Source organism: Pollicipes pollicipes, unplaced genomic scaffold, assembly GCF_011947565.3.
Source record: "Pollicipes pollicipes isolate AB1234 unplaced genomic scaffold, Ppol_2.1 Scaffold_5724;HRSCAF=6776_pilon_pilon_pilon, whole genome shotgun sequence".
Taxonomy (NCBI): Eukaryota; Metazoa; Arthropoda; class Thecostraca; order Pollicipedomorpha; family Pollicipedidae; genus Pollicipes; species Pollicipes pollicipes.
Window position 1 is genome coordinate 17,639,117 of NW_023596746.1, and position 15,364 is coordinate 17,654,480.

Below are 15,364 nucleotides of genomic sequence, written 5' to 3' on the forward strand. Positions count from 1 at the left end.
TAATCAGCTGACGAGACTGGAGGCAGCCGATTGCTGATAAGACTCTAGGTCAAATAGGTGATGATACTGCTTGACAATCGGTGAGACTGCCTGTCACGTGACAAAATTATCTGCGAGATAATGGGGACACCGGTCAGCTGGTGAAGCTGCCTGTTAGCCCAAAACGCATGCATTAGGACTGGAGCGAATTCAACAATTTGCCGACCCAACTAGATTGGAACGGGCTGACAACTTTAGGGTGAAGCTATGTGCTGATAGATGTGACAATTACTGTTATGTTTCACATATGACAGCTGACAGCCCAGCGAGACTTTTAGAAAGATGTCACGACTGTCACTCAACTGGAGAGACTATTAGTCAACAGGAAAGACTGCTTGGAAAGACGAAGATTTGGTCAGCTGAGAGAACGCAGGTGACTTGACAAAGCAACCATCACTGAGCTCAGGAGCTGATGAGACTATCGGCCGCCGCCGAGACTATCGATCGCTGACGAGACTATCGGTCTCTGCCAAGACTATCGATCCCTGCAGAGGCTTTCGGCCACTGCCGAGACTATCGGTCAATGACGAGACTATCAGTCACTGCCGAGACTATCAGTCTCTGCCAAGACTATCGGTCCTGCAGAGACTATCGGTTACTGCTGAGACTATCGGTCACTGTCGATACCATCGGTCACTGTCGAGACTAGTGGTCACTGCCGAGACTATCGGTCGCTGACGATACTATACGTCACTGACGAGACTATCGGTCACTGTCGAGACTATCAGTCACTGCCGAGACTATCTGTCGCTGACGAGACTGCCGCATACCTGAAAAGACAGCTCCTCAGCCGACAGAACTGCAAGGCGGCTGACGGAACCCCCAGAGCAACGGAAGGCGCACAGAACTGAAGCTTTCTCATACTTCCGGTATGGGGTTTGTCGTCACCAGGTGCTGGAGCGGTAGCGTACAGCACATACGAAGCTGTGCTGTTTACCGGCTGAATGTTCCCATTGCCCGCCTGTCCAGGAAGAAGCGATCTTCGGAGGGAGGCTGCCAGCGCGAGCGAGTTTCACCGACGGAATTCTCAGGCGGGAGGCATCAACCGTATACAGTAGGTTATCTGATCCTGGGTTCTATTGATCTCTCTCCCACCACTGGGCTGATCGATCAGTCCCTGAATCAAGGTGTAAACTGGCTCTATGAATAGTGAAACAACCATCTAGACACTGAGCGGGGAAACTGGGGCAGCAGTCGGCTCAGAGAGAGCAGCTTGAGGTGCTCGTGTCTTGGAGGGTCTCCTGAAACATACAGACAAGAACAACTGAGTACCTAACCGGTTCCCAGGAGTGGGTTCGGTATTTTTCGAGGGCCGTTGTGTAGTTGGGTGCATTAACGCCCACAGTATGTTTCACATCAACAAACGAATCGAAAAGGTGCTAATTCCACCGGGCGCTCCAGTTGTTGTCTGTCGGCGGGCGCGGCGGCAGGCGGCGGCAGCACCATTCCCGATGACGGCGACAGGCGGCGGCAGCGCCATTCCCGATGACGCGGGAGGCGCAGACGGCCAACTCATCTGCCACTGACCGCGTTTACCGGCACGACCCGTGAGCAGGCAGCTTTGGTTCACGCCCGGCGAGGTGAATGACCCCGACGCGTCTTTTCCGCACGGGTCACGTGGAAAGCGAGGCGTGTCTGTGTCAATGGGTGTATGCCAGCGTTGCGGAGAGCCCTCACGGAGCCAACACGCGACGACGGCGCCATGCTGTTCCCGCTGTTGTGTCTTCATCCTCGCCACCTTTAGCAAACGGACGACAGCGTTATGTGAAACGTTGTTCTTAGAGCGTGAGTGTCTGAGCCGGCGACAACGTGATGCAGGAGGGCGTGCAACGCCGTGCCGCTAGGGTGGAGCCGATCTCTTTCTTGGCCGACACCCGCTTCGTGTACAATGGCAAATCTGCAATTTCGATGTCTGTATGATTGCCATGGAGCTAAAGACGGAACGGGAATTTCGAAGCAAAAAAAAAAAAAAAAATCGAGTTAACGCAACGCACTGTATTGTGCAGCTGCTGCGTGAGCGCGGCAACGCTAGATCTGATTACCTGTTAAAGCACGAGTTTGTCCCGCAGTAGGTAATACCGCAGGCGTCAATAGCATATCAGCTGTCGACGTTAGCCTGTGTACCCGGAAGCTATCGTTTTCGCACGCCATTGAACTGCATGAAGCCACTTACGTCATAAACTGCAATCGATTTTCAGGCACGGTTTTCAACAAGGCGTCGTGACCAGCGCAGAGAAATGCGGGAAACAATCCCTAGCGCCTGCGATTAACACTATCATAGTAGCGCTGTTACGAGGAGAGCAGACGTGCATGCCGGTCAGCTCGGCACGACATGCCGGCGATCGCTTCACTCCGCATGCGCTTCCACCGCTGCCTCGGCCCGCGACGGCAGCGACGGCGGCGCGGCTGCTCAGCCGTGGGTCCGCCTCACAGCCTTCCTGGGAACCGACCTTGTGACCGGCCGTCCATGCGCCGGAGTTGTGTCCCCGATCCGGCTCCGCCAGGCGCTACTGGCCCGGCTTCCCGGGGGACTTTCTCGCCGGCGACCCGACTCGCGCACCATTATTTCACGGCGCGGCGCGGCGCTCGATTTCACCCGAAAACGAGTTGGCGAACTGCTCTCCCATCGGGTTTCCAATCTGGTGAGATTCCATCCCACTGGGAGTGCCGTGCAGGCAGACTCACGTCTGGACAGTGGTCACTGTCAGCGGTCAATTCGTTTCCGTCGTTCACGGCCGTTGTCCGTCCGCTTTCCGCCAGCCGCAGCTCGCCGTCCTTGGGTCACTTCCGCACCGGCCCACCTGCGCCTTTCTCCCGCCCGCCACACAGAGCATGTGGACCGGCTCACCGTCCCTGGGCCACTTCTCCACCGCCCGACCTGCGCCTTTCCCCTGCCCGCCACACAGAGCATGTGGACCGGCTCACCGGCTGCAAGGCCGTGGCCTGCAGCGCATCCCCATCTTCTCCGTGAACCGGTTGAGAGGTCTGGTGTGCTGACCACGGAAGCTGACCCGGTCGTGCCGCGGATGCCCCGCCGTGCCTCACAATGCAAGAGTCCCAACTGTGGCGCCTCGCCGGCCTCCTCACCACGCTAATGGCCATGTACTGTGCCGCGATCTATCCAAAGCAAAGTCACGCCGCGCATGGGAAAATGATGACGACGCGGGACCGCGCCGATCTCCGACAATCCGCCAGCGAGCTGGCATGCCGACGCATTAGCACCTCGTTGCCACGCCACGTGTCCGTTTGCTATCAAGTGGCACAGAGACAGCGCGGTGCGGCGTGCTAATCTGGCGGCTGGCGGCGGGCGCACCCGCGCCGCCGTACAGGGTGTCACGAGCACGAGGGCAAAAGTGGCGCAGAGGCGCCGGTGAGTGCCGCCGGTCCTTGGGCGCCGGGTGAGAGCGAAATTGTCTGTGGTCTGCAGACGGCGTCGGCCTTAGGCGCCTGCCGCCTCCGCTGGAACCGGGAGACCCGCCGCGCGACGACACGGCCCACGGTACCGGCACGCACCCGAGCGACAGCCGCGCCGAGCCCGCCGGCTGCCCGGCACGGCTGGTACCCGGCACCACTGGCCTGACCACAGCTGGTACTCGGCACCACTGGCCTGGCCACGGCTGGTACCCGGCACCACTGGCCCAGCCACGGCTGGTACCCGGCACCACTGGCTCGGCCACGGCTGGTACCCGGCACCACTGGCCTGACCACGGCTGGTACTCGGCACCACTGGCCTGGACACGGCTGGTACCCGGCACCACTGGCCTGACCACGGCTGATACTCGGCACCACTGGCCTGACCACGGCTGGTACCCGGCACCACTGGCCCAGCCACGGCTGGTACCCGGCACCACTGACTCGGCCACGGCTGGTACCCGGCACCACTGGCCTGACCACGGCTGGTACCCGGCACCACCGGCCTGACCATGGCTGGTACCCGGCACCACTGGCCTGACCACGGCTGGTACCCGGCACCACTGGCTCGGCCACGGCTGGTACCCGGCACCACTGGCCTGACCACGGCTGGTACCCGGCACCACCGGCCTGACCACGGCTGGTACTCGGCACCACTGGCCTGGCCGCGGGGACGGTAACGACTGCTGCTGTCAGTTATGTGTTATGAATTGGTCACCGCTTACACCGTCCGCTCGGGTAATAACTTTAACGAAACACTTGTGATTAACTCAAACTTGGTAATAATACCTGCTCATGATCTTTAGATCAGACATCTATCTCTCAGTTTAACTCACGTCGAGTTAGGCAACATAATTGCCGTGCGCATCAAAGCAAGTCATTTGCTTATGTAATCGCGGTATCTGGTAATCTGTCATTTATCATGACCCTAAATGACAGTTTAAAAGTACCTCACTGACATCGATGATCCTGATGAAAACTGGTGACAAATTATGTCAGCGGCGTTTATGTTCCTTGGACCAATGTGATACAGTAACGGTTTCTGTTTGACTGTTTAAGATCGGTGATCATTAGCGTGACGCCATGGATAGTGATAAACAGCTAACGTAGTGTGTACCAGATGGCTAAACGACCACTGGACACTAGTCATTCTGCCCATGGAGCTTGTCGAAGTGAACGAGAAATGAATACATGTCTGCGTTTGGACCTGGCAGCCCATACAGCCAATTAAAATTTTTGACAAAGGTGTGGCAAAGCAGTTAGTGAATACACTTGTTTGCTTAATAATGTGAATAGTCGACCATGCTTGAACGCAAGAAAACACCCGCTGAGGAGCGCACGTGATTCGAGATTGGGCACGCGACCGATCGGGCGGTGGCAGCGACTGGCAAATCTCAACTCCCACGCCACCTTGAACGCGCGGGAAGCCTATGCTACACCCTTCCCACGCTGATCGCGCGGGTGGAGTCCAAAGTCGGGCCGAGCGGTGACGCGACTCGCGGGGCCCGACTCTGGGTCCGGCCGAGCGGTGACATGGCTCGCGGGGCCCGACTCGGGGTCCGGCCGAGCCGTGACGCGGCTCGCGAGGCTCGACTTTGAGTCTAGCCAAGCCGTGATGCGGTCCGTGAGGCTCGACTTGGATCCAGAACGGACGGGTCAATAATGGATCTGGACCGAGATACGGATCGGAAGTCGATAATGAAACTGGGCTGGGCTGTATCCGGACCTAGACTGAAGAGGATCAAGACCGGAAGACATACCGTTTAGATCCGGATCTCGATTCAATCGCACTTGGACACTGATCCGAATCCGGGCAGTAATTTTCTTTGCAAAATGTGGATCGAAGTGATGCTACAAATGATTCTTGGCTTGGCATGATGACGGGCGATGTTTTGACCTTTGGAGCCACCGCCGGCTCGTTACGGATATTTGTCGTGGGCGGAACACATTTGGTATGGGGGTCTCGGCCGGCCGGCCGTCTTGCCATCATATTGCCGTAAACTATCGAGCCAAAACGTGTCACGTTTGAGCGTCAGAGCTGTGATTTCGATAATTACTCGTGGATGGAGCTCCGCTGAGCAAGAGTGCAGTTACATTCCGGAAGCAAAGCCGCCGCCATATTACACGGCTATTGGGCGACCGAATGGGGCAGTGAAAGGGCCGATGGACCCGGCCCGACTCCGTGCTTTGATTGGCCATCCTGACCCAGAGACAAACTACCTCGACCTAGTTCTGGCCAGCCATGTGATTGGTGCTGGCTAGGGGGGGGGGGGCGGGGAGGGACGGTTTTCTCGGTGCGGGAGCTGGTGCGCTGTTGGTGAGGGTCCGGGAAGGGCACCGCCTTTATTTATTCGTTTCGCTCTAAACTGCACGGAGTGCATGATGCTAAGCGCAAAGGTTCAACGTGTGCAATTTTGGGGGCAAAGCTCAACGTGCGCGAATCTCAGGCAAAAAGACAAAGAGGAGACGCACTCGGCCCGTTCCAGGTCCTGCTTCTCTGGGTCTTTGTCAGCTTCTTCCGGGTCCTGCTTCTCTGGGTCTATGTTGGCTCCTCCCGGGTCCTGCTTCTCTGGGTCTATGTCGGCCCCTTCCGGGTCCTGCTTCTCTGGGTCTATGTCGGCTCCTTCCGGGTCCTGCTTCTCTGGGTCTATGTCGGCTCCTTCCGGGTCCTGCTTCTCTGGGCCTATGTCGCGTGGCTATGTTCCGGATGGTCAGCAGGTATGGGTCCACTGCTGATGATTATCATGCATTGAAATTGGTATGAATTTCATTACGGTGTCGGTCTTGCTGTTGATCCCTACAAGATCGTACCGTAGGGAGATCAAACCGGTTTATCTAATGATAACGGCAGCTACGATTAGTCATCGTAAGGCGAGCAAATTCCAAGAATAAGTTTGGCATCTTCTCTGATCCAGATGAAACCAACTAGGACTCTGCTCACAGTGAAGCCCTGTTCAGAGTGCGAGCAAGCCTGAGGGTGACGTTTTCCGAATGCTGAGACTTTCGGAGGAGTATGACATTAATGAACATCGTGGCGTGTTGCAGCCGCAAGGGCTCGAAGAAACCGAACTGTCCGGCGTACGCGGTCCAATTCAATCTGTACAGAATTTCCTTTCATGAAATTAAGGACGCAGTCAAAGAGGGACACTGGGGATGCTTTCCTTACGAGTTGCTTAACGAGATCCAGCACAGCAGCTGTCAAAAACCTTCAAATGTTGAATACAAATGGACCGCTCAGGTTAACCTGCTTGGCCGCTGTATTTGGTCATGCCAGATACCTTGTCCGGCACGAGCTTACAGGTACGAGCAGACCTAGATGGACATGTTCCTCGTAACCCCTCGGGGGCCACAAGACGGAAGAGTAGGGGCAAAGCATGGTCGCAATTCTGTCGTTTGGCAATTGCGTGAGCCATCGACTGCAATCCAAACGTTGGTAGCATGCATATCACATTGCGCTCCCCCCCCCCCCCCCCCCCCAAAAGCGCAGTCCACTCAGCCCGCATTTTCTGATGCGGGAGAGCTGTTTGGAAATCGTGACTTCCCGATCGATCCTTGCATTGTTCTCCGCTCATGGGAAACGGTAAGCGACGCTAGTGCCACCCTGAGCCGGCCGTTACGACAGCGGCCACCACCATCAGGGTCGGTTTCTCTCTCTCTCTCTTTCGGCCGTCTGCCGCGGGTTCATTTTCAGCCGTCAACTGCTCTTTCATCACCGCCGTTGTTTAGGTGTTGTGTGCGTGGGACATTTCTAGAGGCACGTGACGCCGTAACAACACACCTGCTGGCAGAAATGCGCACAGAGTAGAATGCCAAGGGATCTCTCGTGCGATCGATGGCGACAACATTGCTCTGTATCACATAATTGTACAGTTGAATCTCCCTCTGGTCTCGATGACATCTTCTCTCTATGAGCAAATATACCTCAATGCCCTTGGCATCTCATTCATCATGCAGTGTAGGAGAAAGGCACTGAAGACAACCCGACAGGCACGGAGGCAAAGAGCTGCCGATCTCCTAAAGGGATGGGTCGGCAGAAAAGTCACCAGCTGTCCCAGAACACCATCATTCCACATCCATCGGCTTCCAGCTGTACCACAACACCATCATCGTACATCCGTCAGCTGCCAGTTTTCCCACATCAACATTCCATATCCGTCGGCTGCCAGTCGTTCTACAACACTATCACCCCAGATCCGGCAGCCGCCAGTTGCCACACGGCAACACATCATCATCAGCACCTTCCCGGAGCCCGCGGCGCCCAGCTGTGCCGGTACCGCTCGCGCGCCGTAAGCAGCTTTCACTACGTCCGGCCGCTCAGGCCGAGTGGCTCTTAATTCCAGTCATCACGGGCGGCCAGCGCCGAGTGACAGCCTGACTCCATTAGCCAGGCGAGCACGATAGCTGGCGAGCCACAGCGCAGGTGACCAGCGACTGGGGCGCGGCGCTGCGCCGACGACAGAGCCGTCGCTTGGTGGGTCCAGTGTGCCCAGCGGAGCTCCACCGAACTAACCAAGCCGGACTGCTTGCAGCAGCGAGAGAGCACTGCTCAGCACAATAACATGAAGGTTGCTGCAGTACAAGTGGCACAAGACAGACTGCAACTGACTTATGTGAAAGAGAAACCGGCGTGCAGCCATTTTTGAACGTTCCGCTGGCTTACTCGTTCCGTTTGTAACAGTCGAGATAAACCCCTATATTTCCGCGGGAGGTTAATCATTTGCAACGTTTAATGCTCTTCGAAAATACGATCAAATCTCATTCTAGGGGGTTCATGAGGCTTATTTTGTTCGGTAAGGTGTTTCCTGTGGTTGATGCAGCGTAACACTGAACGATGTTCCTTAACGCAAAAGACTGCGTCTGCGGCTGTAGGGTTCCGATATCGAGCCTAGGTCCCTGGTCACCGTCAAAGTTTGTAACGTATTAACACGCTTTTCATTCGCTCTTTCCCTCAGAGCGCCTACACTTTCGGCACCATAATAGCAACACAAGTAAGAAATAAATCTCTGGCTGCTTGGATGGCTTCATTACATCCTCAGCATTTACCGACCATCAGCATAAGAACGCAGCGTATTTCTCCTGCATCCAGTGTACTCCCCAGGCCTCATCAACAGTCCCCATGAACAGTCCCGGGAGCACGTCCGACGACACGGAACCTACAACAGTATAAGGGACACACTGTTTTTCTTATAATGCTCTCTCGCCACAGGGACTTAAAATATGTGGGGACGCTCGGCTGTCTCGGGGCCGGTGCAAACTCAAACACCTCCAATGTGTGCAGGCCATCTGTGCTATTGACGACACCTCTCGACAAAATCTCTTGCGGCTCTAAAGCTTCACAAATATGCGCTGCTGTGTCCAGGAATTTTATCAACGAGTTCCCTGTCTCGGCGACCCGTTGTTCACTTCCGAAACTCGTTGGTCGTCTCTGAGCAGTAAATGATCCTGGGAACTTGACTGTCTCAGTGTATACATATACGCCTATGGTGTGTCCCCGGGCGCCACGGTTATCATCTGACCTGAGCTAGATAATGCAAAATATAATCAGCCAGATACTAGGATTACATTTTCAGCTGCCAGACTATCAGCAATGACAAAACTCCGCACTGCGAAATACGAGCGGGCAGGCTGAACCCACGGCGTAAACCACAAGCACGGAACACATCGGACTTAAATGTGGTCTGCTGTTATTAGAGCTAGCTTGCGGCTAATGGCGTTCGTGCAACTCTGAGCCGTCGACACGACACCCGTGTGAGCCTCGTGATACTTGTGAGCCTAGTGTGACAACTCGCTGCCGGTGCCTGAACCTCGTGTGACTTGGGGACTCTGCTGCCATCTCCGTGTGACGCCCCATTCCTTGCCGTTCCAGAGGCGATAGGCATCGTGCGAGCAATGCGGGTACGGCAATGTTTGCTGGCAACTCTGCTGACCATCTTTGGTGACCTGGCGCTGGGACGAGACCAGAGCACATCATGTGAGTACGCAATGGTCGAGCAGCCGGCGGAGGGGGAGGGAGCTGCCGATTCGAGGGTCGCAGCAAACACAACGGTGTCACCGCTGAGAGCCAGCTGAAAGCTCTGTGACGGGGGAGCGGGAGGGGGTTGCCGACCCGAGGGCCGTAGCTAACACACCGGCGTCACTGCTGAGAGCCAGTCGAGAGCTCGGCGGCGGGGGAGGGGCTGCCGACCCGGCCGGGCCGCAGCAAACACACCGGTGTCACTATTGAGAGCCAGCCGAGAGCTCGGCGGCGGGGGAGGGGGAGGGGGCTGCCGACCCGAGGGTCACGGCTAACACACCGGTGTCACTGCTGAGGGCCAGCCGAGAGCTCGGCGGCGGGGGAGGGGCTGCCGGCCCAAGGGCCGCAGCTAACACACCGGCGTCACTGCTGAGAGCCAGCCGAGAGCTCTGCGACGGGGGAGGGGAGGGGCTACCGACCCGAGGGCCGCAGCTATCACACCGGCGTCGCTGCTGAGAGCCAGCCGAGACGTATCGCGTCGTGCTCTCAAACAGGCGCTCTCACGGAGTGGTGAGACCGTGATAGATGGCGGCCGTGGGAATACGTGACTTGCAAAGACGTTTGCGGGGAACGTTCACTCCACTATGCTCATAGACACGATGGTATCACATGGCTCTGTAGATATTTTTATTTTTTTGAAAGATTTGATTCGAACCCTTTAAATGGATGGATTTTTAGGATCAGAGCTCACGCTGAGCAGCGCTTGTTGTGTGAGCCCTGATCCCTACCATCCGATCGCGCAATTCCAGCCAACGGCAGACTTTAGGAGCGAAAGCTTAACGTGCCGCAATGCTCGGCACGGTCCGTCCTGCCTTCTGACGTCTACTGACCTTTAGCGCGACCGCTGCCACCGGTCGCAGGCCATGCCTGTCAAGGGCAAATAGTGAGCAGTATCACCTAAAAATACTCGAACGCATCCCGCCACGGGTGGGTGAATCGAAACGCAGGCGCGCCAACCAACGGAGCCACCGGGACGGAGACGGCTGTGTGGTATTAACTAAAAGGGAACATAGTTTCAACGACATTTGCCGTCTCACACAGTGTTTGGACGCCGTGTTTAGTTGCGGTTTCACAGGGGTTTGACGCGTGTGGATTCTGAACACGAAACCGATGCCTTCGCACGTTTATCAGCGAGAGCACTTGCCGCACGGGGCTCCATTTGTGTTGACGGCACGACGTGCAGTTGCTTTGGGGATTCAGCCAGGCGATGCACCCCAGCGTTCTACATAGCAACGAGCCTGCGCCCACGTTCATACAAGAACCATGAAGGCTACTGCGTGATGTGTCACGCTCTACATCAGAGGAGCCGCCGAGACGCTGGCTCGGGCGAGTCGCCACGGTCCGACTACGGAGACCCGTAGCCACGCAGCCGTTTTCTCCGCCCTCGAGGTCCATTCGGCCGGCCGAGATCTCACCTCGGAGACGAACTTTCGCTAGTTGAAAATCAGCTCTCAGTGAGGAGGCACCCGAGCGCCATGCAGCTGCGCAGCCGATAAATTAGCAGCGATCTTCTCTGACGCCTCGGACGGCGCAGTGAAATCGACCCGAACGTGGAGTTGCCTCCGCCGGCAGGGATCAGAGGCGGTAGGCCTCTAGAATGGGTGCTCTTACTACGAGGGCAAGGAGGGGCTGAGCCTCAACTTCTTTAACACGCGCTCGGGGGCGGGTCAATTTCAGGTACCAAAAATTTTGCGGAATGATATCCGAACGGCACAGCAGAGCCGCGTTATATTTCTCTTGGCTGTGGACCATTGCAACGCAGACCTTTTGGCAGCAAAAACTGAGATGTACCCTCTAGGGTCGCTAACCCATGGCAGTCAGTCAGGCCACAGTTTCAGCGAAGGCGATTTCGAAGACTATCAGAGAAGGAATCGTTCAGTCTGGTCCAGAAACGGAGTATTGGACGAAGTCATATATCTCTGCGATAGTCTCCTAGGTAACACAACAATTGAATTAACAAATTTCATTGACCTAAGGTCAGGCATGGAGGTCAGACCAAAGTTAAAAGGAACCTGTTTTTTGCTGGAGAACTTGAGGTATGACGTAGTTTCTGGTGCTCATTTCGAATTTATAGATAACGGGAACCGCATCATACACCTTCCATGGACTGGTTAAAGCTCAAGAAAAATCACTGACCTAAGATGAACCAGGTGAATATTTTGTTTCTAGGCACATTTCCCTAGCGCAATCATTGACGCTTATTCAAGTAAAGAAATCAAAGCGGTCTTGTATGATTTTGGTCAACATGATCTCTTAAAGGTCAAACAAGGTCACTGACTTCAAATGAGCACCAGTGACCTTTCGCTTAGAAGAGGCATCTAGATTCACGGCGGCTGTATGAGGGTCTGGGACAATTTGACCACCAATGCTGATTTTGACCTTTTTTGACCTTATTTAAACTAAAATTCATAACCTAGGAACCTTAAAATTGACACAGGTGGGTTCACGTACAGGTAAATACAGGGATTTGGTGCCTCCAGCTCCCTTAGCTTTTGAGATCTCTGACCACCACCCGAACGAAAAGTATTCAAGCGGCCACCCGGGCGAGTGTCAAAAGTTAACGTTGACCCTTCGGCACGTTGACTGAAAAGAAATAAGCGAAAACAGCTGACGGTCATCCGACTCAGCAGAAATTCTAATACCCCTGATCTCTAGCGTCACGTCTTACGTCCATACGGCACCGTAAATACACGTCTGCAATATCTGGAAAGGCCACAAGCTTTGGGTGTCTGCGACAGGAGATACTTCTTTTTTCATTTCGCTCTGCCTCTGCTTTTGTACCTGCTCGCTCACATGCAGTTGCAGAGCAGATGCGTGCAAGATGCAGGAAATTTGATGGAATGGTTCGTTGCGTCTTAGGTCAATTCGGGTTATATCACATCAATGGTTTGGACAATGCATGTTTGGACAATGCAATGCATAACCTAGTGCATAACCTGATTGGACAGGTTATGTCTGGTCATTTGAGATCAGGTCAGGTGGCGTTGGTCCAGACCACGTCAGGTAAGGTCGTGTCGGCTGGGTCAGACATTAAATGCAACATGGAGTCAGGTCAGGCCAAGCCAGAAAGTCCTGTTGGGATCAGGTCAGGTCAGGTCAGGTCAGGTCAGGTCAGGTCAGGTCAGGTCAGGTCAGGTCGAGTCACGTCACCGCGCGACCGACGCCAGTCGACGGCGCGCCACTGCGGGTAAAACCGGTGCCCTGCAGGCAGCCCGGCCTACACCGAGAGGTCAGCCGCAGTGCCGCGCGAGCCGAGGCCGTCGCCTGGCCCAGCGTCGGCTCGGGGGTGAAAGGCGCGGCGGTCCACCGAGAGCGCTGTCCCTGACGTCACACCGACCTGGGTAAACAGAGAGCCGGCCACGCCGGCCGGACCGAACCACCCGGTCAGGGCGGTAGGACCCGAGCCTCGGCCGCTCGGCCGGACCGAACCACCCGGTCAGGGCGGTAGGACCCGAGCCTCGGCCGCTCGGCCGGACCGAGCCACCCGGTCAGGGCGGTGGGGCCGGAGCCTCAGGGCGGAACCACCCGGTCAGGGCGGTAGGACCCGGGCCTCGGCCGCCTTGCCGGACCGAACCACCCGGTCAGGGCGGTAGGACTGGAGCCTCGGCCGCTCGGCCGGTCAAGAGACTGGGACGTCAACAGGAAGAGACTTTACGCATGTCGTCCTGGGCCGTCTACGGACATGTCGAAAAACGCGACTTTCTGTGTTGCCCTTGTGCGTGGCAGCGAATTTTGAAACAATTTACAATTAATTACAGAGCTGTTACCAAGTTTCCCTTAATGCGGTACCTCATCAGATTCAGGGAGGAGAGCAGTTTTATCACATTCAGCTTGACCACTATGAAAATTCAGATAACTCTGAAAGACAATGGCAGTGATGAAGCGTGGATCCCGTGCACCGCTGTCTTGGGTCATCGGGAGCAGCCGCGGCCAGCATCCGGCCGCGCCACACCGTCGCTCCGTGGCTTATGCAGCTCCGAAACGACTACATCGTTGCGGAAACAGCGCGTTGATGACCCACCCGAACCCGTCCCCTCTCCTGCACAGGTCGCCACCAATCACCTACATCATGTGACATTGAGCGGAAGCAGTGTCACGTCACCCAGCGCGAAAAAGCTGCCCGGTCGGATGGGTGGGTCCAGAGACCACGGCGCCTGAAAGTGAAAGAGGCAGGACTGGACCTGCTGGCGGTCACCTGGGCTGTCGGCTGACTTGGAGAGCCCGGGTACCGGTCACTGCATGTGTCAAGCGCCAGACCGCGGCGCGTCAAGTGTAGCGAGCTCGAAACCAGAATCTTATGTGCATCTAGGCTTCACGGCATTAGATCAACCAAAGCAGTTCTGAACAAAACTTTTATGGAAGGCAGGAGAGTTGCAGTCACAAACAGGAAGTTTTTATCCAAGAAAACGAGTAATAACAGAAACGCCTGCATTTCATACTCTGCTCCGACTTGGAGCACCATTCCGCAACGCCGTGGCACGAAAGTACTTCCGTAGTGCACCTACCATTGCAATGCGTTTGCCACACACACAGGGCGCATATAATAGCCGAAATTTTGCAAAAATACTGCAGTGAAGTGCGAACAAATGCGAAGAAGAAAGATGGGATCTAAATCAGGTGGCAATTGGCAACCAGGCAGTCAGACAGTTTCAACGCATGCCACGAGGATGTTTGTCGGTGGACCTTTCTTTTCAGCCACTTCATTCCTGTTTTTCCATCCGGAAAATCACCGCATAGCTGTTGCAATAAGTGGCAAGGAATACAGCTGTCGCGCGTGCGTTGCTGCCTCACCACACTCACACCTTAAGCTGTCGTGAGGTTGTCTGATTGACGAGACCGCCAGCGGGAGAATCGATATGGCAGCGCCTGCCCTGTGTTCCAGCTGAGCTGGTGACGTCATCCAGCTCCAGTCACCGGCGCAGTCGACGGGAGGCCAATAGCTGCTTCTACAATGGAGAGTTGTACAGGTGCACCTTCTCAATTACCTGCATATTCACTGGAGGTAAGAACTGGCGAACCTGGGATATTTCTCGATATCGCTTTGTTGAAAGGTCTTTGTCAATTTCGGTTTGTTGATCTCGGTTCGCTCGCTAATTCTCCACAGCTGTGGAGGCCTTTAGCGGTTTTACACTAATGACCCTTTTGCTAATTGCCGGTGTTATTTATTATTGTCAGATGTCTCAACAGTAGTTCATATAGACTCAACCTCTCACAACCACATCCATGGAAAATCGAAGTGATCACACGCCCCAGGAAAATATGTTATAATTGTAGTGTTTAAATAGTACATTTCTATATGGTCTCCGTTCCGTTCCACGCCATTTTTGCTTATGATACTTGGACACGCTGCATCCTCTTGAATGACGGCAGGGTCTACGCGAACATGATCTCTGAAGCTCAGAATAAGGTGGAGCGATGAACATCCGTCACTGATGGTGATCAGCTTGTTGCCACGAAGTTCGCTGATGCGACGTTCCCGATGAGACGGTGTCATCACGCGCGGTCGGTTATCCTTCAGTTGACTAAAGCGGCTCATTTCCAGGCAAGATCATGCCCAACTGCGGAAACCTGCTCTACTCGTGCTGTTTGCCTGAGTCGACGAAGCGCTTCAGCGGCCACCGGCACGACCGGGGCTTTCGCTTTCCCTCGTTCCCGCTGTCGCTGACCTCAGGTCGCCCGGCGCCGCGCCGCGTCATCTTCCGACGCCAGCCACACGTGTTCGGTGAGCCGCGAGTCGCCGCGAGTGTCCCTGCTTCCCTCTCCCCCTCAAGTCTCTTGAGGGCCCGTCAGCTGAGTGACCTCGAGGGACCGCCGGCGATGAGCATTCCTTCTTCCCCCCCCCCCTCGACGGCGCTTCCCGGGAAATCGCTAGCTGACTAAACTACGACTCGAGGACCTCTC

General features: G+C 55.6%; 1 protein-coding gene across 2 annotated transcripts in view; it reads left to right on the top strand.

Moving 5' to 3' along the window:
• Positions 1–15,364, top strand: part of LOC119103331 (putative serine protease 42) — a 101,027-nt gene that overhangs the window by 5,198 nt on the left and 80,465 nt on the right. For both annotated transcript variants that reach the window (XM_037226830.1, XM_037226829.1), the window contains exons 2-4: positions 9,317–9,421; positions 14,346–14,465; positions 15,006–15,185. In XM_037226830.1, coding sequence (XP_037082725.1) covers positions 9,340–9,421; positions 14,346–14,465; positions 15,006–15,185 — 382 coding nt within the window. In that variant the 5' untranslated portion in view covers positions 9,317–9,339. The remainder of the gene's footprint in view (positions 1–9,316; positions 9,422–14,345; positions 14,466–15,005; positions 15,186–15,364) is intronic.